Below are 21,342 nucleotides of genomic sequence, written 5' to 3'. Positions count from 1 at the left end.
TATTCTGGCCTTAGTCATTCATTTTTTATTAGCACTCTGATTCACAGAAATGTCAGGCTAGAAGGGACCTCAAAAAGTCATCAAGTCCCAGACCAAGTAAACCTAGACCATGCCTGACAGGTGTTTGCCAAGCCTGTTCTTAAAAACCTCCAATGACGGGGATTCCACAACCTCCCTTGGACACCTATTCCAGAGCTGAACTAACCTTGGAGTTAGCAAGATTTTCCTAATATCTCACCTAAATCTCCCTTGCTGCATATTAAGCCCATAACTTTTTGTCCTTCTTCCAGTGGGCATGGAGAACAATCGATCACCGTCCTCTGTAAAACAGCCCTTACCATATGTGTGTGTAACAAGTCGCATGACACACATTTGTTGGGTTATCCTTCAAAAGAAACACAGATGCTAAGAGGAATAGAAAGGACTGGATTCTGCTCTCAGAGACACTGGTGTAAATCCGGGGTAACTCCACTGAGCTCCTCCAGGTTTACACTGCTGCAAACCAGAGCAGAATCTGGCCTAAAGGATTTAAGAGGGCACCTTTCTTATTACACAATAAGCTGAGCTTGATGCATTGACCAGGTAAAAGAGGCAATACAAATATCACTAATTGCATTTCTATCACTTTTTAATGAGTGACAGTTTGAACGACAGCTTGAACAACACAAGTTGTGATGCAAACAGGCAGCGCGTGCAGGCTCAGGCACCAGGAGAGCTCCAGTCATTGATAACATGTTGTTATCGTTAGATGGTGCAGAGGGGCGGGCACAAGGGGATCTGTGGACCTTGCCCTTGGGGGAAAGAAGCAGACTCTAGAGCAGTGTTTCTCAACCTTTTGGATACCAGGGACCGGCTGGCTGCCTTCCTAAACTGTGTCAGGGAAATCTCAGGGACTGGCACCAGCCCATGGACCGGTCGTTGAGAAACACTGCTCCAGAGGAAGCACTGGACTAGCAGCTCCAGCCCTGGCCTGGGGAGAGATTCTCACCCCTCCCAGCTCCTGCATCCATCCTTCCCCTTCCCAATCCCATTGCATGACCATGTAACATTACAGCTGAGAATCAGGGGAGCTGGGAGCTGTGGCGTATACAGGGGCTGCACATCCCCTCTGCAGGCTCCTGCCATCCGGCCTCACTTTTTGTGCAGGGAAGCTGCAGCCATTCAGCTGTGTCTGGGTCTCTGTGCAGATGAGGGGAGGGTGATGATGACAATTATTGTGTTACCATAGCACCATTGTGCTAGGCGCGGCACAAACACAGAACAAAGAGACCATACCTGCCCCAAAGAGCTTCCAATCTAATACACAATCTACACCATGATGCCTTTATATCCCAAAAGGAGATTTCCCACCTGATGAGGCTGGACCCTGTGGGGATTTTCTGACCTTTTTATTCCAAACAGAGAAGTGGAGAAAATACAAAAAGAAAGGAGATGGAGACAAACAGAGCCTTCTTCCGGCTGCCACGTCCGATCAGCAGAGAACCAGACATCAGTTCCCACATGTGGATTCCCCTGCACTAGACTGTTCAGGCTTTTACATGTTTCCCTCTGGCCGATCGCTGCATTGTGCACCCGTCACGATTCCGCGAATCAAAATCCAGATGGGCGTATAAGATTCCACCCTGTTTGGCGACAATTAGTAAAATGAGCCATCTCCTTGTAAAATGAAGGGGTACAGGATACAGAACTGAACATCCAAGTGAGTTTAGCCTGATTAAAAATTCCCTCTCATCTCTGATTCTCCTGCTTGTCCTATAAACTGCGTGTTTTTAAAATGGAAACCATCACTGGATTCTGACTTTAAGAACTCACCTGCTGAAAATATTTGGCCAGATCCAAACCCAGTAGAAATGGACAGTCTCCTATTAAGGTCAGTAAGCTTTGGATCAGGCCCAGAGCACCTTTCACTGGAAAATCTTCATGTGCTTTACAAATATAATTTCTTATAGCTCTTTATCTTATAAGTGCCAAAAATATTCCAAGCTGCACACAAAAACCCTGTAAAGGGTACAGTCAGAACCAATAAAACATCAAACTTCCCATCATCCTTATGCAGTAAGTCTTGTTATCCACTCCTTACACATGGGGAAACAGAGGCACAGATCAGTAAGTGACTTGTCCACTATCCCACAGTAAGTTAGTAGCAAAGCTCACAGTAGGACTCCGTCCTTCCTCCCTGCTACTCCAACAGCTAGACCTCACTTTTACCTCCTCCTTCCAGATCAATCAGCTTCGGTGCCAAACACATGAAGTTGATGGATTAGAAATGTCTGAGACAGACACATTGATTTACACAGAGACAGTTTGCAAAGAGCCGTACCTGGTGCTCCTTGGAAGCTGGGGGTGCTGAGACCCTGGGCTGGAATCCTGGAACAAACAAAGACAACAGTCAAAGTTCCTCTTCCACGGTCACCCCCCAGCTGCAGTTCATTGACTAATGGTGCATCCGAGCTGTGGGTGCGCAGGGCACCTCCATGCATGGCACGTGGATAGAGGCTCATCAGAAAGGCTAGTGCTCTTTGTGAGCTATAGACAAGGTGCCTGGGCCAGGGGCAGTAGAAGCCTTTCCACATCGCTCCCTTTGTCACGGAGAACAAAGCCGTTCTCCCAACACAGGACATTCAAGTTTCGGAAAACAAACATTCGGAGATCAGTGCTGGCAGTTGTGACATTTGCAGCGTGTTCATGTGTTGGACGGGACAGTTGCAGTCCCCAGTAGAAAGCAGGGGAGCAGGATTTCTCTCAGTGGGGGAGTGTCTGGGCTGGGCTGTGTTTATTACCTAGCGTGGAAGGGCAGAGGGTCCAGACGAGGCTCAGAGACACCACGAGCAACAGCAGACCAGCTCCAGCCGCAAGGGGCACACTGTAATGTGAGCACTCCCTGGCAGGGGCTGTGGAGGAAGCAAAAAAACCAGACACAAGTGCCTGACTTGAGCCAAGAGGGTCGTGATGCCACCACATCCAGCTCTCCCCTCCTGACCCCATTTCACCACAGGCCTTAACCCCCGAGGATTGAAGCTACAGGAGCCTTCAGCACCTTTCACCCTCTGTTGCCCCCTTTCCCACAGGTGAATTCTATTTTCCTTGTAATCAGAATCTTCTTTGCACCTTCTTCCATCTACAGAATCCTCCCTGTTAGGTCTCATAGACTCATAGATATTAAGGTCAGAAGGGACCATTATGATCTTCTAGTCTGACCTCCTGCACAATGCAGCCACAGAATCTCACCCACCCACTCCTACAATAAACCTCTAACCTATGTCTGAGCTATTTAAGTCCTCCTTCAGTCTTCTTTCATAAAACAGGTTTTCCATTCCTCGGATCATCTTAGTAGCCCTTCTCTGTACCTGTTCCAGTTTGAATTCATCCTTCTTAAACATGGGAGACCAGAACTGCACACAGTATTCCAGATGAGGTCTCACCAGTGCCTTGTATAATGGTACTAACACCTCCTTATCTTTACTGGAAATACCTCGCCTGATGCATCCCAAGACCGCATGAGCTTTTTTCACGGCCACATCACATTGGCGGCTCATAGTCATCCTGTGGTCAACCAATACTCTGAGGTCCCTCTCCTCCTCCGTTACTTCTAATTGATGTGTCCTCAGTTTATAACTAATATTCTTGTTATTAATCCCTAAATGCATGACCTTACACTTCTCACTATTAAATTTCATCCTATTACTATTACTCCAATTTACAAGGTCATCCAGATCCGATCTCTCTCTAAATTGGCAATACCTCCCAGCTTCGTATCATCCACAAACTTGATTAGCACACTCCCACTTTTTGTGCCGAGGTCAGTAATAAAAAGATTAAATAAGATTGGTCCCAAAACCGATCCCTGAGGAACTCCACTGGTAACCTCCCTCCAGCCTGACAGTTCACCTTTCAGTAGGACCCGCTGTAGTCTCCCTTTTAACCAATTCCTTATCCACCTTTCAATTTTCATATTGATCCCCATCTTTTCCAATTTAACTAATAATTCCCCATGTGGCACCATATCAAACACCCTACTGAAATCTAGGTAAATTAGATCCACTGCGTTTCCTTTGTCTAAAAAATCTGTTACTTTCTCAAAAAAGGAGATCAGGTTGATTTGGCACGATCTACCTTTTGTAAAACCATGTTGTATTTTGTCCCATTTACCATTGACTTCAATGTCCTTAACTACTTTCTCCTTCAAAATTTTTTCCAAGACCTTGCATACTACAGATGTCAAACTAACAGGCCTGTAGTTTCCTGGATCACCTTTTTTCCCCTTTCTTAAAAATAGGACCTACGTTAACAATTCTCCAGTCATATGGTACAACCCCTGAGTTTACAGATTCATTAAAAAATTCTTGCTAACGGGCTTGCAATTTCATGTGCCAATTCCTTTAATATTCTTGGATGGAGATTATCGGGGCACCCCAATTTAGTCCCATTAAGCTGTTTGAGTTTCGCTTCTACCTCAGATATGGTAATATCTACCTCCATATCCTCATTCCCATTTGTCATGCTACCATTATCCCTAAGATCCTCATTAGCCTTATTAAAGACTGAGGCAAAGTATTTGTTCAGATATTGGGCCATGCCTAGATTATCCTTAACCTCCACTCCATCCTCAGTGTTTAGCGGTCCCACTTCGTCTTTCTTTGTTTTCTTCTTATTTGTTTTCTTTCGTCTCGCCTCACCTCATCACCTTTCCATCACTTTGCATATCTCATTGGAAAACATCTCTCTTCTCAAATGCCTCTGAATTCCCCTTTACTCCTGGTATTTATTATTATTTAACTCTTTACAGTGCTTTATATGTACAATCTGGGTGAAAGCTGCCCTAGAGATCAGAGCTACTTTGTCTTGTGGTCCGTGTAATGTCTCAAGTTTCCTTTCCCAAAACTCCCTTGAGAAGTTTTAATTAAGAAATAGAATATTCCAGCTTTCTGTCATGGAAAATTATGTTTCAGCCTCTCTGACTGGGGCAACTTTACACCTATTTTACATCAGAGTCTCAATTAGCCTCAAATATAATATCGCTCACCTGCAGAATATCTTGTACTTGTCTTCACACTGTTGCCAGAAGAGTTGAATTTGACTTCACAGGTGAAATTCTTCCCACTGGTCCAGGTGTCCATGGGGACGCTGATGTGATTTATGAGGGTTAAAGATCCATCCTTTGCTTTCAATGAGCGCGTCAGCCCCTGTTCCTGCAGCTCCCCAGAAACGCTCCAGGAAACATGGACCGGGCTGGAAACTCCACGGATCACACAGGCCAGATTAGCTGTCCCAGTGACTTGACTGCCATGTGGAAATGGGACCAGAAGCATCACCCAGCTGGTGTTGGTAAAACTGTCTGAGCAGAAGGAGGTGGTGAATTCAGTGTGATGATCAAATGAGCTGCAGTCTGATTAAAGGTATTAATCTTTCACTCAGAGAGACAAGGTGGGTGAGTCAAAAATCTTTCATTGGAACAACTTCTGTTGGTGAAAGACAAACTTTCAAGCTGCCACAGAGCTCTCCTTCAGATCTGGGAAATGTATTCAGAATGTCATTTCCAGATCTGAAGAAGAGCTCTGTGTCAGCAAGGAAGCTCGTCTCTCTCACCAACCAAAGTTGGTCCTATAAAAGCTATTACCTCACCCACCTTGTCTCTCTCATATCCTGGGACCAACACAGCTACAACAACATTGCGTATCTGTCACTAAGACATGAATTCAAAGGAACAAATCTATTGAAGAAGGAAATATTAAATCACCACACAACCCGTAACTGGGACAGAGCGCAATACATAGCTGCACTACCTAGAAAGAAAATTGCGAACAATTTTATAAACTTCTCATTAAATCTAAATATTGTTTCATGCAAACATAACTCTTAGGTTAGCAATAGTCCCAACCTGGCTGCCCTGAACAGTCACAGAGAAACTTCAATTTTGTCACTTTCAGGTTTTACACATATATTTTATAACTATAAATGTTGTTACATTCCTTCTATACCCAGAGCATTCAATGTTTAGCTGATATGTCTGGCTGAAAGCATGCTTTCCTTTGAACCATTCATCAATAGCTATGGTATCTTGTCACATTTTAATGGGAATACAAAATATGCTTTGTCAATAAGTTATTAGTCTCCTTAAACAAGCTATGGTTCCTTACCTCCAACAATCAGCGTGGATCCATTCCCAAAAATCAGGTAGCTGCTGTATTCAAATGCACAGTAGTAAATGCCAGACTCAGTCTTTTGGACGTTGCTGATTTCCAGTGTCGAGCTGTGTGTCTCATGTTTGCAAGCAAATTTACTTACACTTTGGTCATCCAAACAGCGCTTAATGCAGGTGGGTTTCTCACCTTCTCTTCTCAAATACCAAAACATGCTACTTCCTCCTTCCAAGTTTTCTGTGGAAGAACAGTGGATCTTTGCGGTGTCACTAACTTCAACAAACTGGATCCGCTGAGTCTGCTGCAGAAATAACTGCACTCCTAGCACTGGAGAAATAAAAGATCGTTATAGTCAGTGTCCGCCAGGTCTCCAACTGCCACAGATGGAATGGATAGCTCAGCAAAAGAAATTACTTAATCTGATAATGGTTATTCTCTGCATCCCAAATACTTGAAAAGGTGCTTTAACTTTATACAAGTGAATGGAAATGCAATTAATATCCAGCAAAAGTTTCAAAACATATCATAGATACAGTAGTCAACTCTAGTGTCTTACTGACGAGGCTGTTTTCCCAATTCCAGAGCTTAAAGCAGAAGTTTTACCTAAGGAAGATAAAAGCAGATACTCGGCAAAGATCATGTTCATAAAAATAGTAGGACAAACTCCTGACTCACTAGCCCAAGGGCTGATGCCCAGTGCACTGCTGCAGTGACTGGGTACAGTGTTTTGGTCATTTCCAGTGAGGGACGCCTCTGAGGAGGATGTGCTGTGGTGATAGATACTAGAGGGGTGGGTTAAAGTCTCTGCAGAGGGTACAGCATTTCTTGTAGATTTTCTCTGCGTTCCAGTGGCTCAGGGGTGTAAATAATAATTCAGAATAATTAAACATCCAGAATATGGATGATGTAAATAAACAAACCCACATGAGTTTGGAGCACAAGCCCCTTTGACTTTCAAAGGAAAATGCTCCTAAACCACTTAGGGCCTCTGACAATCCCAATGTAAATCCTCCCCAGCCTTCCATGTTTGGTTTATTGTAGCACAGTTCTTGGTGGCACAATGCAGACATGTAACGGTTGTTGTCTTGTCTTGTCTTGTTGGACTGTTAACCGAACTGTAGATCATCAAACTGAAAGCTCTGACATGTGAGAAAAAAGACAACATAAGACACGATTTTCAAAATAGTCTTAGTCCCATTTCCAAAAGTGACTTTGGGCCAGATTTTCAAAGCTATTTAGGTGCCTATAAATGCAGACAGGTGCCTAGTGGGATTTTCAAACCTGGCTAAGAGGCTTGGGTGCCTCACTCCTACTGAAGTCAATGGCAGTTAAGCGCCACCCCTTGAGTCTAGCAATAAACTGGTTAAAATTAACTGAACGGGGCTGCTTAGAAAGCTGCGTCTGGCTGCACAAAGCAGGGAGAAAGAAATAAAGTGCATCTGTCAACGTTCCTTCTGAAACATCTGACAAGAGAGGGCAATGTGGGCTAGTGATTAGAGCAATTGGCTCAAAAAAGAATAGAATCCCTGGGTGCCTTGGCCATGTCTCCGTAGCCCGCACCCCACTTGTGAGGCTGCTTTGGCTGGCTGCAGCTCCCCTGGATCGATCTGTCACAAACCCCTTCCAGGCAGCTCTCTAATGCTGGGGACCATCTTCCTTCTTCCTTCCATTGCTTTACAATGTACAGTGCTTTAGGGAACGGAAGGTAGGAGCTGTTCCTAACAGCAGATGAGCACCCACCACTCCCCTTGACTTTGCTGAATATGGGAGGTGCCCAGCACATCACAGGAAGTGCCTCAGCACCAAGCAGGATTGGGCCCTTAGTTTATATAGAAATCTCTTTACACACTGTGGGGGTGAAGCGGGGCAGCTGTTTGACAGCCCCACAGCAGCACTGTGCAGTGGCTTCGGACAGGAAGTGAAAAGGAGCAATGTAGCCAACTGTAACTACAGGAGCAATTTTACACTCCTGTAGTTACCAGGGCTGGGTAGCAAATGGATTTCCGACCCCACACAAATTTTCAGAAAGCACTGAAACATTTTCCTGTGTTGAACTGGGATGAAAAGTCAAAATCTCAAAAATTTTCTAAAACCAAAAATCATTTTCGGTTTGGGTGAAAGGCAGCGTTTTGTTTTAAGAATTTTGAAATGTTTCCTTCCAATTTTGAACGTATAATTTTTTGACCACAAAATATTTTTTAAAAAAATTCCACTATAATTAGTGTATATTTCTAAGCAAGATGTCTTTTTGAACTGGACAACCAGAATGTTTCATTCTGAAATTCTGAATCCTTTTTATCAAGTAAAAAAATTAATCGAAACAGACGCTTTGCCTATGGAAAACAAATCTTCAGTTCAACAAATGGGCATTTTCTGAGAAAGAAATGTTTCTTCTAAAGACTCCTGACCAGCTCTTGTAATTACCCACAGGGGAAGCTGGCCAAGGAACCAGAGCCAGATACTTTTGTCTTGCTGAAAGCATCCTCAGTGACTTCAAGTCACCATTCATTCAAGACCTCAGTTTGAAGTCACAATGGAAATCTGGGCCCTCCTGCAGCCCCGTTGGCTTCAGTACTCAGGGTAACATGAGATCAGATTCAGGCCCTTAGTCATTCATTTGTGATTGGCACTCGGAGAATCATAGAAATGTCAGACTGGAAGGAACCTTGAAAAGTCATCCAGGTCCTGCCTCAGCACAGGGGTCTGGACAAGTAAACCTGGACCATCCTGGACACGTTTGTCTAACCTGTTCTTAAAATCCTCTATTGTGACGGGGATTCCACAACCTCCCTTGGACGCCTGTCCCAGAGCCGAACTCTCCTTAGAGTTACAAATCTTTTCCTAACACCTACCCTAAATCTCCCTTGTTGCAGATTAAGCCCTTTACTTCTTCTCCAGACTTTAGTGGACAGCCCTTACCATAGTTGAAGATGTGTGTGTAACAAGTTCTGTGTAACGCATTTGTTGTATCATCCACCAAGAGAAACACAGTTGCTAAGTGGGATAGACAGGGCCAGCTTCTGCTCTCAGAGACTCCGGAGTAAATCCAGAGTAACTCCACTGACTGCAACAGAGCTCCTCCAATTTACACTGCTGTAAACCAGAGCAGAATCTGGCCCAAAGAATTTAAGACATCACCTTATTTATTACACAATAAGCTGAGCTTGATGCATTGAACAGATAAAAAAGGCAAGACACACGAACATCAATTCTGGGTCTTTTTAATGAGTGACAGTTTGAACGACAGCTTGAACAACAACAAGTTGTGATGTAAACAGGCAGCGCGAGCAGGCTCAGGCACCAGGAGAGCTCCAGTCATTGATAATGTGTTGTTATTAGATGGCGCAGAGTTCCATCAGTTCCCATTTGTGGATTCCCCTGCACTAGACAGTTCAGGCTTTTACACGTTTCTCTCTGGCCGATCGCTGCATCGTGCGCCCCTTGTGATTCCGCGAATCAAAATCCAGATGAGCGTATAAGATTCCACCCTGTTTGGCGACAATTAGTAACATGAGCCATCCCCTTGTAAAATAAAGGGACACAAGGTGAAACAGATGTGCACATCCAAGTGAGTTTAGTCTGATGAAAAATCCCATCTCATCTCTGATTCTTCTGCTTGTCCTATAAACGGTACGTGTTATCAGAATGGAATCCAGCGCTGGATTCTGGGTTCCTAGACTTTAAGAATTCAGCTACTGACAACATTTGGCCAGATCCAAACTCCATGTCAATGGACAGTTTCCTATTGAGGTCACTGAGCTTTGGATCAGGCCCATAGCACCTGTCACTGGAAAATCTTCATGTGCTTTGCAAATATAATTTCTCAAAGCTCTTTACCTTATAAGTATCAAAAATGTTCCCAGCTCCACACATAAACCCTGTAAAGGGCACAGTCAGGAACAATAAAATATCAAACTTCCCATCATCCTTGAGCAGTAAGTCTAGTTATCCACTTTTTACACATGGGGAAATTGAGTCACAGAGCAGTAAGTGACTTGCCCACTATCCCACAGTAAATTGACACCAGAGTTAGTATTAAGGCTCTGTGCTCCCTTTCAGCTACTCCAACCACTAGATCTCACTTTCATCTTCTCCTTCCAGAACAACCAGTTTAATTACTAAACATAAGAAGTTGATGGATTAGAAATTCTTGAGACAGACACATTGATTTAGACAGAGACAGTTTGCAAAGAGCCGTACCTGGTGCTCCTCTGAAGCTGGGGGTGCTGAGGTCCTGGGCTTGAGTCCTGAAACAAACAAAGACAACAGTAAAAGTTCCTCTTCCAATGGTCACTCCCCCAGCTGGTTCATTGACTAATGGTGCATCCGAGCTGTGGGTGCCCAGTGCACCACGAAGCATGGTAAATAGAGAGGGGCTCATCAGACAGGCTAGTGCTCTTTGTGAACTATAGACAGGGTGCCCGGGCCAGGGGCAGTAGAAGCCTTTCCACATCACTCCCTTTGTCACGGAGAACAAAGCTGTTCTCCCGACACAGGAAATTCAAGTTTCAGAAAACAAACATTCGGAGATCAGTGCTGGCAGTTGTGACATTTGGAGCATGTTCATGTGTTGGACAGGACAGTTGCAGTCCCCAGTAGCAAGCAGGGGAGCAGGATTTCTCCCTAATGGAGATGGTCTGGTCTGGTCTGGGCTGGGCTGGGCTGTGTTTATTACCTAGCGTGGAAGGGCAGAGGGTCCAGACGAGGCTCAGAGACACCACCACCAGCAGCAGACCAGCTCCAGCCACAAGGGGCACAATGTAATGTGAGCACTCCCTGGCAGGGGCTGTGGAGGAAGCGAACAAACAGACACAAGTAAGTGGCTGACTTGAGCCAAGAGGGTCGTGATGCCACCACATCAAGCTCTCCCCTCCTGATCCCCATTTCACCACATGCCTTAGCCCCCGAGGAGTGAGGCTACAGGAGCCTTCAGCACCTTTCACCCTCTGTGTTGCCCCCTTTCCCACAGGTGAATTCTTTCCCCTCTAATCAGAATTTTCTCTGGACCTTGTGCCATCTACAAAATCCTCCCTCCAGGTCTCACCTCACCTCAGCGCATCTCCATCACCTTGCATATCTCTCTGGAACACATCTCTCTTCTCAAATGCCTCTCAATTCCCCTTTACTCATGAGATATATTATTTTTTAAGTCTTTACAGTACTTTATATGTACAATCTGGGTGAAAGTTGCAGTAGAGATCTGAGCTACGTAGAAGCAGCTCTGATTGTGGCCACTTCACCCCTATTTCACATCTGAGTCTCCCTTGGTCTCAAATATAGTATCACTCACCTGCAGAATATCTCGTACTTTTCTTCACACTGTTGCCGGAAGAGTTGAATTTGACTTCACAGGTGAAATTCTTTCCACTGGTCCAGGTGTCCATGCGGACGCTGATGTGATTTATGAGGGTTAAAGTTCCATCCTTTGCTTTCAATGAGCGTGTCAGCCCCTGTTCCTGCAGCTCCCCAGAAACACTCCAGGAAACATGGACCAGGCTGGACACTCCATGGATCACACAGGCCAGATTTGCTGTCCCAGTGACTTGACTGTCACGTGGAAATGGAACCAGAAGCATCACCCAGCTGCTCTTGGTATAACTGTCTGAGCAAACGGAGATGGCGAATTCAGTGTGATGATCAAATGAGCTGCAGTCTGATTAAAGGTATTAATCTTTCACTCAGAGAGACATGGTGGGTGAGGTAAAACCATTCATTGGACCAACTTCTGTTGGTGAAAGACACAAACTTTCAAGCTGCTTCAGAGCTCTCCTTCAGGTCTGGGAAACATATTCAGAGTGTCATTTTCCAGATCTGAAGAAGAGCTCTGTGTCAGCAAGGAAGCTCGTCTCTCTCACCAACCAAAGTTGGCCCAATAAAAGATATTACCTCACCCACCTTGTCTGTCTTATGTTCCCTACCGGGGGGCCCTGAACAGTCACAGAGAAACTTCAATAGTTTAGTTTTGGCACTTTCAAGTTTTACACATATATTTTATAACAATAAATGTTGTTATATTCCTTCTATACCCAAAGCATTTAATATTTAGCTGATCTGCTTGGCTTAAAGCATGCTTTCCTTTGAACCATTCAGCAATAACTATGGTATCTTGTCACATTTTAATGGGAACATGAAATAGGCTTTATCTATCAGTTGTTAGTCTCCTTAAACAAGCTATGGTTCCTTACCTCCAACAATCAGCATGGATCCATTCCCGAAAATGAGATAGCTGCTGTATTTATATGCACAGTAGTAAATGCCAGATTCAGTCTTTTGGACGTTGTTGATTTCCAGTGTCGAGCTGTGTGTCTCATGTTTGCAAGCAAATTTACTTACATTTTGATCATCCAAACAGCGCTTAATGCAGGTGGGTTTCTCACCTTCTCTTCTCAAATACCAAAACATGTTACTTCCTCCCTCCAAGTTTTCTGTGGAAGAACACTGGATCTTTGCGGTGTCACTAACTTCAACAAACTGGATCCGCTGAGTTTGGTGCAGAAATAACTGCACTCCTAGCACTGGAGAAATAAAATATTGTTCTAGTCAGTGTCCGTCAGGTCTCCAACTGCCACAGATGGAATGGATAGCTCAGCAAAAGAAATTACTTAATCTGATAATGGTTATTCTCTGCATCCCAAATGCTTAAAAAGTGGCTGTAACTTTATACAAGTGAATGGAAATGCAATTAATATCCAGCAAAAGTTTCAAAACATATCATAGATAGAGTATTCAATTCTAGTGTCCTACTGTCAAGGCTGTTTTCCCAATTCCAGAGCTTAATGCAGAAGTTTTACCTAAAGAAGATAAAAGCAGATACTCAGCAAAGATCATGTTCATAAAAATAGTAGGACAAAATCCTGACACAGTGGCCCAAAGGCTGACGCCGAGTGCACTGCTGCAGTGACTGGGTACAGTGTAATGGTCATTTCCAGTGAGGGACGCCTCCGAGGAGGATGTGCTGTGGTGATGGGTGGGCTAAAGACTCTGCAGAGGCTACAGCATTTCTTGTAGATTTTCTCTGAATTCCAGTGGCTCAGGGGTGTAAATAATAATTCAGAATAATTAAATGTCCAGAATATGAATGATGTAAATAAACAAACCCACATGAGTTCGGAGCACAAGCCCCATTGATTTTCAAAGGAAAATGCTCCTAAACCACTTAGGGCCTCTGACAATCCCAATGTAAATCTCTCCCCAGCCTTCCCTCTTTGGTTTATTGTAGCACAGTTCTTGGTGGCACAACGCAGATATGTAACGGTTGTTGTCTTGTCTTGTCTTGTCTTGTCGGACTGTTAACCGCACTGTAGATCATGAAAGCTCTGGCATGTGTGAGAAAAGAAGACAACATAAGACACGATTTTCAAAATAGTCTTAGTCCCATTTCCAAAAGTGACTTTGGGCCAGATTTGCAAAGGTATTTAGGTGCCTATAAATGCAGACAGATGCCTAGTGGGATTTTCAAACCTGGCTAAGAGGGTTGGGTGCCTCACTCCTACTGAAGTCAATGGCAGTTAAGCGCCACCCCTTGAGTCTAGCAATAAACTGGTTAAAATTAACTGAACGGGGCTGCTTAGAAAGCTGCGTCTGGCTGCACAAAGCAGGGAGAAAGAAGTAAAGTGCATCTGTCAATGTCCCTTCTGAAACAACTGACAACAGAGGGCAATGCGGGCTAGTGATTAGAGCAATTGGCTCAAAAAAGAATAGAATCCCTGGGTGCCTTGGCCATGTCTCCGTAGCCCGCACCCCACTTGTGAGGCTGCTTTGGCTGGCTGCAGCTCCCCTGGATCGATCTGTCACAAACCCCTTCCAGGCAGCTTTCTAATGCTGGGGACCATCTTCCTTTTTCCTTCCATTTCCCTCCCCTGCCTTCCTCCCTCCCATGGTTGGGGAGCGACCTGGGCTAAATCCCACAGTCCCTGACTGAGGCAATGTTAAGTGGAAGCAGGTATTTAAAGGATGACTGGACTGGCCAAGATTCTGCCTGATTTCTAGCAAAGGGCATTATTCACAATTACACAGCTTCCCCTTTGCACCAATGTAAAGAAGAGGTAAAAGGAGCATAAATTACACTCACACCCACTTCCAGGCTCCTGTGCGTTACCGTGGTGGAAAGGGGCTTAGTACAAATGAGAATCCGGTCCCCAGGGTCGCTGTTAAGGGGTTGTCAGCGGTGGTACAGATAAGACCATAGAAATCATAACGCTATTCAAGCACAATGTCTCCCCAGCTCAGTTCCTGTAAGGGCCTGTCGTCACCCTCCTAGTAACACGGACTGACAATGGTACAAAGCCCTATTTACTTCTCTAGGGTTCCCAGCGAACATGCTTTACAATGTACAGTGCTTTAGGGAATGGAAGGTAGGAGCTGAGCCTAACAGCAGCTGAACACCCACCACTCCCCTTGACTTTACTCAGTGTTGCGGTTGCCCAGCAAGTCACAGGAAGTGCCTCAGCACCATGCAGGATTGGGCCCTTACAGTGTAAATAGAAATCTCTTCATATATGGTGGGGGTGGAGCGGGGCAGCTGTTTGACAGCCCCACAGCAGCCCTGCGCAGTGCCTTAGGGCAGGAAGTGGAAAGGCGCAATGTAGCCAACTGCAGCGACAGGAGCAATTTTATACTCTTGTAATTACCAGGCCTGGGCAGAAAATGGATTTCATTTCAAGAGACTGAAACATTTTCCTCTGTCGGTACAAAAAGTCAAAATCTCAAATAATTTCTTCAACCAAAAATCATTTTCGGTTTGGGTGAAAGGCAGCGTTTTGTTTTAAGAATTTTGAAATGTTTCCTTCCAATTTTGAACATATAATTTTTTGACCACAAAATATTTTTAAAAAAAATTCCACTATAATTAGTGTATATTTCTAAGCAAGATGTCTTTTTGAACTGGACAACCAGAATGTTTCATTCTGAAATTCTGAAACCTTTTTATCAAGTAAAAAAATTAATCAAAACAGACGCTTTGCCTATGGAAAACAAATCTTCAGTTCAACAAATGGGCATTTTCTGAGAAAGAAATGTTTCTTCTAAAGACTCCTGACCGGCTCTTGTAATTACCCACAGGGGAAGTTGGCCAAGGAACCAGAGCCAGATACTTTTGTCTTGCTGAAAGCATGCTCAGTGACTTCAAGTCACCATTCATTCAAGACCTCAGTTTGAAGTCACAATGGAAATCTGGGCCCTCCTGCAGCCCCGTTGGCTTCAGTACTCAGGGTAACATGAGATCAGATTCAGGCCCTTAGTCATTCATTTGTGATTGGCACTCGGAGAATCATAGAAATGTCAGACTGGAAGGAACCTTGAAAAGTCATCCAGGTCCTGCCTCAGCACAGGGGTCTGGATAAGTAAACCTGGACCATCCTGGACACGTTTGTCTAACTTGTTCTTAAAATCCTCTATTGTGACGGGGATTCCACAACCTCCCTTGGACGCCTGTCCCAGAGCCGAACTCTCCTTAGAGTTACAAATCTTTTCCTAACACCTACCCTAAATCTCCCTTGTTGCAGATTAAGCCCATTACTTCTTCTCCAGACTTTAGTGGACAGCCCTTACCATAGTTGAAGATGTGTGTGTAACAAGTTCTGTGTAACGCATTTGTTGTATCATCCACCAAGAGAAACACAGATGCTAAGTGGGATAGACAGGGCCAGCTTCTGCTCTCAGAGACTCCGGAGTAAATCCAGAGTAACTCCACTGACTGCAACAGAGCTCTTCCAGATTTACACTGCTGTAAACCAGAGCAGAATCTGGCCCAAAGAATTTAAGACATCACCTTATTTATTACACAATAAGCTGAGCTTGATGCGTTGAACAGATAAAAAAGGCAAGACACACAAACATCAATACCAGGTCTTTCTAATGAGTGACAGTTTGAACGACAGCTTGAACAACAACCAGTTGTGATGTAAACAGGCAGCGCGAGCAGGCTCAGGCACCAGGAGAGCGCCAGTCATTGATAACGTGTTGTTATTAGATGGCGCAGAGGGGCTGGAACATAGAGCTCTGTGGATCTCGCCTTTGGGGAAAACCAGCAGACTCTAGAGCAGCATTTTTCAGCCTTTTGGGTACCAGGGACCGCCTGGCTGCCTTCCTAAACTGTGTCAGGGAGATCTCAGGGACTGGCACTGGTCCACAGACGGGTCGTTGAGAAACACTGCTCCAGAGGAAGCACTGGATTAGCAGCTCCAGCCCTAGCCTGGGGAGAGATTCTCACCCCTCCCAGCTCCTGCATCCATCCTTCCCCTTCCCAACGTCCATGTAGCGTTTCTGCAAAGGGAGCATGTGCCTGCTGGGGGCCAGGGGAGCCGTGGCATACACTGGGGCAGCACATCCCCTCTTCACGCTTCTGCCATCTGGCCTCACTCTGTGCAGGGCAGCTGAAGCCATTTAGCTGTGTCTGGGTCCCTCTGCAGATGAGAGGAGGAGGAGGATGATAATAATGATTGTGCTACCATAGCACGCAGGAGTCCTGGTTATGGACCAAGCCCTGTTGTGCTAGGCGCTGCACACAGAACAAAGAGACAGTCCCTGCCCCAAAGAGGTCCCAATCTAATACACACATGACGTGTAAAGTCATCTACACCCTGATGCCTTTATAATTATATCCTAAAAGGAGATTTCCCACCTGATGAGGCTGGACCCTGTGGGGATCTTCTGACCTCCTTATTCTAAACAGAGAAGTGGAGAAAATAAAAAAGAAAGGAGACGGAGACAGGCAGAGCCTTCTTCTGGCTGCTATGTCCGATCAGCAGAGAACCAGACATCAGTTCCCACGTGTGGATTCCCCTGCACTAGACAGTTCAGGCTTTTACATGTTTCCCTCTGGCCGATCGCTGCATCATGCACCCGTTGCGATTCCGCGAATCAAAATCCAGATGAGCGTATAAGATTCCACCCTGTTTGGCGACAATTAGTAACATGAGCCACCTCCTTGTAAAATGAAGGGACACAAGCTGAGACAGAACCAAACATACAAGTGAGTTTAGTCTGATGAAAAATCCCATCTCATCTCTGATTCTCCTGCTTGTCCTGTTAGCTGGGCGTGTTATCAGAATGGAAACAAGCACTGGATTCTGAATTTAAGAACTCAGCTACTGATAATATTTTGCAGATCTAAACCCCATGTCAATGGACAGTCTCCTATTGAGGTCACTGAGGTTTGGATCAGGGCCACAGCACCTGTCACTGGAAAATCTTCATGTGCTTTGCAAATATAATTTCTCAAAGCTCTTTATCTTATAAGTGCCAAAAATGTTCCCAGCTCCACACAAAAACCCTGTAAAGGGCGCAGTTAGCAACAATAAAACATCAAACTTCCCATCATCCTTGAGCAGTAAGTCTAGTTATCCATTTTTTACACATGGGGAAACAGTCACAGAGCACTAAGTGACTTCCCCACTATCCCACAGTAAATTGGTACCAGAGTTAGCAGTAAGACTCTTTGCTCCCTTTCAACTACTCCAACAGCTAGATCTCACTTTCACCTCGTCCTTCCAGAATAACCAGTTTAATTACTAAAAAGAACAGGAGTACTTGTGGCACCTTAGAGACTAACCAATTTATTTGAGCATAAGCTTTCGTGAGCTACAGCTCACTTCATCGGATAAGTGAGCTGTAGCTCACGAAAGCTTATGCTCAAATAAATTGGTTAGTCTCTAAGGTGCCACAAGTCCTCCTGTTCTTTTTGCGAATACAGACTAACACGGCTGCTACTCTGAAATCTTTAATTACTAAATATATGAAGTTGATGGATTAGAAATGCCTGAAACAGACACATTGATTTAGACAGAGACAGTTTGCAAAGAGCCGTACCTGGGGCTCCTTGGAAGCTGGGGGTGCTGAGACCCTGGGCTGGAATCCTGGAACAAACAAAGACAACAGTCAAAGTTCCTCTTCCACGGTCACTCCCCCAGCTGCAGTTCATTGACTAATGGTGCATCCGAGCTGTGGGTGCCCAGTGCACCATGAAGCATGGTAAATGGAGAGGGGCTCGTCAGACAGGCTAGTGCTCTTTGTGAACTACACACCAGGTGCCAGGGCCAGGGGCAGTAGAAGCCTTTCCACATCGCTCCCTTTGTCACGGAGAACAAAGCCATTCTCCCGACACAGGACATTCAAGATGCAGAAAACAAACATTCGGAGATCAGTGCTGGCAGTTGTGACATTTGCAGCGTGTTCATGTGTTGGACGGGACAGTTGCAGTCCCCAGTAGCAAGCAGGTGAGTAGGATTTCTCCCTAAGGGAGATGGTCTGAGCTGGGCTGGGCTGGGCTAGGCTGTGTTATTACCTAGCGTGGAAGGGCAGAGGGTCCAGACGAGGCTCAGAGACACCACCACCAGCAGCAGACCAGCTCCAGCTGCAAGGGGCACAATGTAATGTGAGCACTCCCTGGCAGGGGCTGTGGAGGAAGCAAACAAACAGACACAAGTAAGTGGCTGACTCGAGCCAAGAGGGTCGTGATGCCACCACATCCAGCTCTTCCCTGCTGATCCCCATTTCACCATAGGCCTTAACCCCCGAGGAGTGACACAACAGGAGCCTTCAGCACCTTTCACCCTCTGTGTTGCCCCCTTTCCCTTAGGCGAATTCTTTCCCTTGTAATCAGAATCTTCTCTGGACCTTCTGCCATCCACAAAATCCTCCCTCCAGGTCTCACCTCACTTCTCTGCCTCTCCATCACTTTGCATATCTCACTGGAACACATCTCTCTTCTCAAATGCCTCTCAATTCCCCTTTACTCAAGAGATATATTATTTTTTAAGTCTTTACAGTGCTTTATATGTACAATCTGGGTGAAAGCTGCAGTAGAGATCTGAGCTCCATTGTCTTATGATCCCTGTAATGTCTCACATTACCTTTCCCCAAATTCTCTAGAGAAATTTTAACTAAGCCATAGAATATTCCAGCTTTCTGTGATGGAAAGTTACGTAGAAGCAGCTCTGATTGTGGCCACTTCACCCTTATTTCACATCTGAGTCTCCCTTGGTCTCAAATATATCATCACTCACCTTCAGGATACCTGGTACTTTTCCTCACACTGCTGCCGGAAGAGTTGAATTTGACTTCACAGGTGAAATTCTTCCCACTGGTCCAGGTGTCCATGGGGACGCTGATGTGATTTATGAGGGTTAAAGATCCATCCTTTGCTTTCAATGAGCGTGTCAGCCCCTGTTCCTGCAGCTCCCCAGAAACACTCCAGGAAACATGGACCGGGCTGGACACTCCATGGATCACACAGGCCAGATTTGCTGTCCCAGTGACTTGAATGTCATGTGGAAATGGGACCAGAAGCATCACCCAGCTGCTCTTGGTATAACTGTCTGAGCAGAAGGTGGTATGATATTTCAGTGTGATGATCAAATGAGCTGCAGTCTGATTAAAGGTATTAATCTTTCACCCAGAGAGACAAGGTGGGTGAGGTAAAATCCTTCATTGGACCAACTTCTGTTGGTGAAAGACACAAACTTTCAAGCTGCCACAGGACAATATATTCAGAGTGTCATTTCCCAGACCAGAAGGAGAGCTCTGTGTCAGCAAGAAAGCTTGTCTCTCTCACCAACAGAAGTTGGCCTAATGAAAGCTATTACCTCACCCACCTTTTCTCTCTAATATCCTGGGACCAACACGGCTACAGCAACACTGCATACTATCATTCACTAAGACATTATTTCAAAGGAACAAATGTATTGAAGAAGGAAATATTAAATTACCACACCAACACTGACTAGAATATAGCTGCACTACCTAGAAGGAAAATTGCGAACAATTTTATAAACTTTTCATTAACTCAAAATATTACTTCGTGCAAACATAACTCTTAGGTTAGCAATATTCCCTACCGGGGTGCCCTGAACAGTCACAGAGAAACTTCAATAGTTTATTTTTGGCACTTTCAGGTTTTACACATATATTTTGTAACAATATATGTTGTTATATTCCTTCTATACCCAGAGCATTTAATGTTTAGCTCATCTGCTTGGTTTAAAGCATGCTTTCCTTTGAACCATTCATCCATAGCTATGGTATCTTGTCACATTTTAATGGGAACATGAAATATGCTTTGTCAATCAGTTATTAGTCTCCTTAAACAAGCTATGGTTCCTTACCTCCAACAATCAGCGTGGATCCATTCCCGAAAAGCAGGTAGCTGCTGTCTATATATGCACAGTAGTAAATGCCAGACTCAGTCTTTTGGATATTGTGGATTTCCAGTGTCGAGCTGTGCGTCTTGTGTTTGCAAGCAAACTTACTTACATTTTGATCATCCAAACAGCGCTTAATGCAGGTGGGTTTCTCTCCTTCTCTTCTCAAATACCAAAACATTCTACTTTCTTCCAAGTTTTCTGTGGAAGAACACTGGATCTTTGCGGTTTCACTAACTTCAACAAACTGGATCCGCTGAGTCTGGTGCAGAAATAACTGCACTCCTAGCACTGGAGAAATAAAATATCGTTAATAGTCAGTGTCCGCCAGGTCTCCAACTGCCACAGATGGAATGGATAGCTCAGCACTAGAAATTACTTAATCTGATAATGGTTATTCTCTGCATCCAAAATGCTAAAAAAGCTGCTCTAACTTTGTACAAGTGAATGGAAATGCAATTAATATCCAGCAAAAGTTTCAAAACATATCATAGATATTCAACACTGGTGTCCTACTGAAGAGGCTGTTTTCCCAATTCCAGAGTTTAATGCAGAAGTTTTACCTAAAGAAGATAAAACCAGATACTCGGCAAAGATCATTTTCATAAAAAAGGAGAACAAAATCCTGACACACTAGTCCAAAGGCTGATGTCCAGTGCACGGCTGCAGTGACTGGGTACAGTGTCTTGGTCATTCCCAATGAGGAACGCCTCCGAGGAGGATGTGCTGTGCTGATAGATACTAGAGGGGTGGGTTAAAGTCTCTGCAGAGGGTACACCATTTCTTGTAGAATTTCTCTGCGTTTCAATGGCATAGGGGTATACTCTAATGATTTAGAATAATTTTAAACCTCCAGAACATGTATATAAACAAACCCACAAGACTTCGGAGCACAAGTCCCATTGACTTTCAAAGGAAAATACTCCTAAATCACTTAGTTCTTTTGACAAGCCCAAGCTAAATCTCTTCCCAGGTTTCCATGTTTGGTCCATTGTTGTACCATATTTCTTGGTGCTACAAAATTTGCCTGTAACAATCATTTGGAGTCTCATCTTGGAGGACTT

The 21,342-nt window shown here is 44.6% G+C and overlaps 3 protein-coding genes across 3 annotated transcripts; all 3 read right to left on the bottom strand.

Moving 5' to 3' along the window:
* Positions 1–1,322: 1,322 nt before the first annotated feature.
* On the bottom strand, positions 1,323–6,786 carry LOC144279367 (immunoglobulin kappa light chain-like). The gene is made up of 6 exons (XM_077840821.1): positions 6,744–6,786; positions 6,138–6,467; positions 5,024–5,335; positions 2,781–2,891; positions 2,321–2,367; positions 1,323–1,622 (listed from the first exon to the last, which is right to left on the bottom strand). The coding sequence occupies exons 1-6, from the start codon at positions 6,784–6,786 to the stop codon at positions 1,527–1,529; spliced, it is 939 nt and encodes a 312-aa protein (XP_077696947.1). The 3' UTR covers positions 1,323–1,526.
* Positions 6,787–9,532: 2,746 nt separating this feature from the next.
* LOC144279915 (immunoglobulin kappa light chain-like) lies at positions 9,533–12,974 on the bottom strand. The gene is made up of 6 exons (XM_077841617.1): positions 12,932–12,974; positions 12,326–12,655; positions 11,431–11,742; positions 10,816–10,926; positions 10,341–10,387; positions 9,533–9,628 (listed from the first exon to the last, which is right to left on the bottom strand). Exons 1-6 carry the CDS (start codon positions 12,972–12,974, stop codon positions 9,533–9,535), a joined length of 939 nt encoding a protein of 312 aa, XP_077697743.1.
* Positions 12,975–16,936: 3,962 nt separating this feature from the next.
* LOC144279913 (immunoglobulin kappa light chain-like) lies at positions 16,937–20,884 on the bottom strand. Its single transcript, XM_077841616.1, has 6 exons — positions 20,842–20,884; positions 20,243–20,569; positions 19,145–19,456; positions 18,424–18,534; positions 17,949–17,995; positions 16,937–17,032 (listed from the first exon to the last, which is right to left on the bottom strand). The coding sequence occupies exons 1-6, from the start codon at positions 20,882–20,884 to the stop codon at positions 16,937–16,939; spliced, it is 936 nt and encodes a 311-aa protein (XP_077697742.1).
* Between the last annotated feature and the right edge of the window lie 458 nt (positions 20,885–21,342).

The sequence above is a fragment of the Eretmochelys imbricata genome, chromosome 24, assembly GCF_965152235.1.
Source record: "Eretmochelys imbricata isolate rEreImb1 chromosome 24, rEreImb1.hap1, whole genome shotgun sequence".
In the NCBI taxonomy this organism is placed as follows: Eukaryota; Metazoa; Chordata; order Testudines; family Cheloniidae; genus Eretmochelys; species Eretmochelys imbricata.
This window is presented reverse-complemented; position numbering and strand designations above follow the sequence as displayed.

Bases quoted from the DNA above. Each gene is read 5' to 3' on its own strand.
- LOC144279367 (XM_077840821.1), bottom strand. From the start codon at position 6,786: ATGAACATGATCTTTGCCGAGTATCTGCTTTTATCTTCCTTAG. The intron at 5,336-6,137 runs GTAAGGAACCAT...CCTTCTGCTCAG, and splicing joins ATCCACGCTGATTGTTGGAG to ACAGTTTTACCAACACCAGC. The intron at 2,892-5,023 runs GTGAGCGATATT...CTTCCTCCACAG, and splicing joins AAGTACAAGATATTCTGCAG to CCCCTGCCAGGGAGTGCTCA.
- LOC144279915 (XM_077841617.1), bottom strand. From the start codon at position 12,974: ATGAACATGATCTTTGCTGAGTATCTGCTTTTATCTTCTTTAG. The intron at 11,743-12,325 runs GTAAGGAACCAT...CCGTTTGCTCAG, and splicing joins ATCCATGCTGATTGTTGGAG to ACAGTTATACCAAGAGCAGC. The intron at 10,388-10,815 runs GTAATAAACACA...TGTTTGTTTCAG, and splicing joins CCTCTGCCCTTCCACGCTAG to GACTCAAGCCCAGGACCTCA.
- LOC144279913 (XM_077841616.1), bottom strand. From the start codon at position 20,884: ATGAAAATGATCTTTGCCGAGTATCTGGTTTTATCTTCTTTAG. The intron at 20,570-20,841 runs GTAAAACTTCTG...TTATTTCTCCAG, and splicing joins TCTGGTTTTATCTTCTTTAG to TGCTAGGAGTGCAGTTATTT. The intron at 18,535-19,144 runs GTGAGTGATGAT...CTTCCTCCACAG, and splicing joins AAGTACCAGGTATCCTGAAG to CCCCTGCCAGGGAGTGCTCA.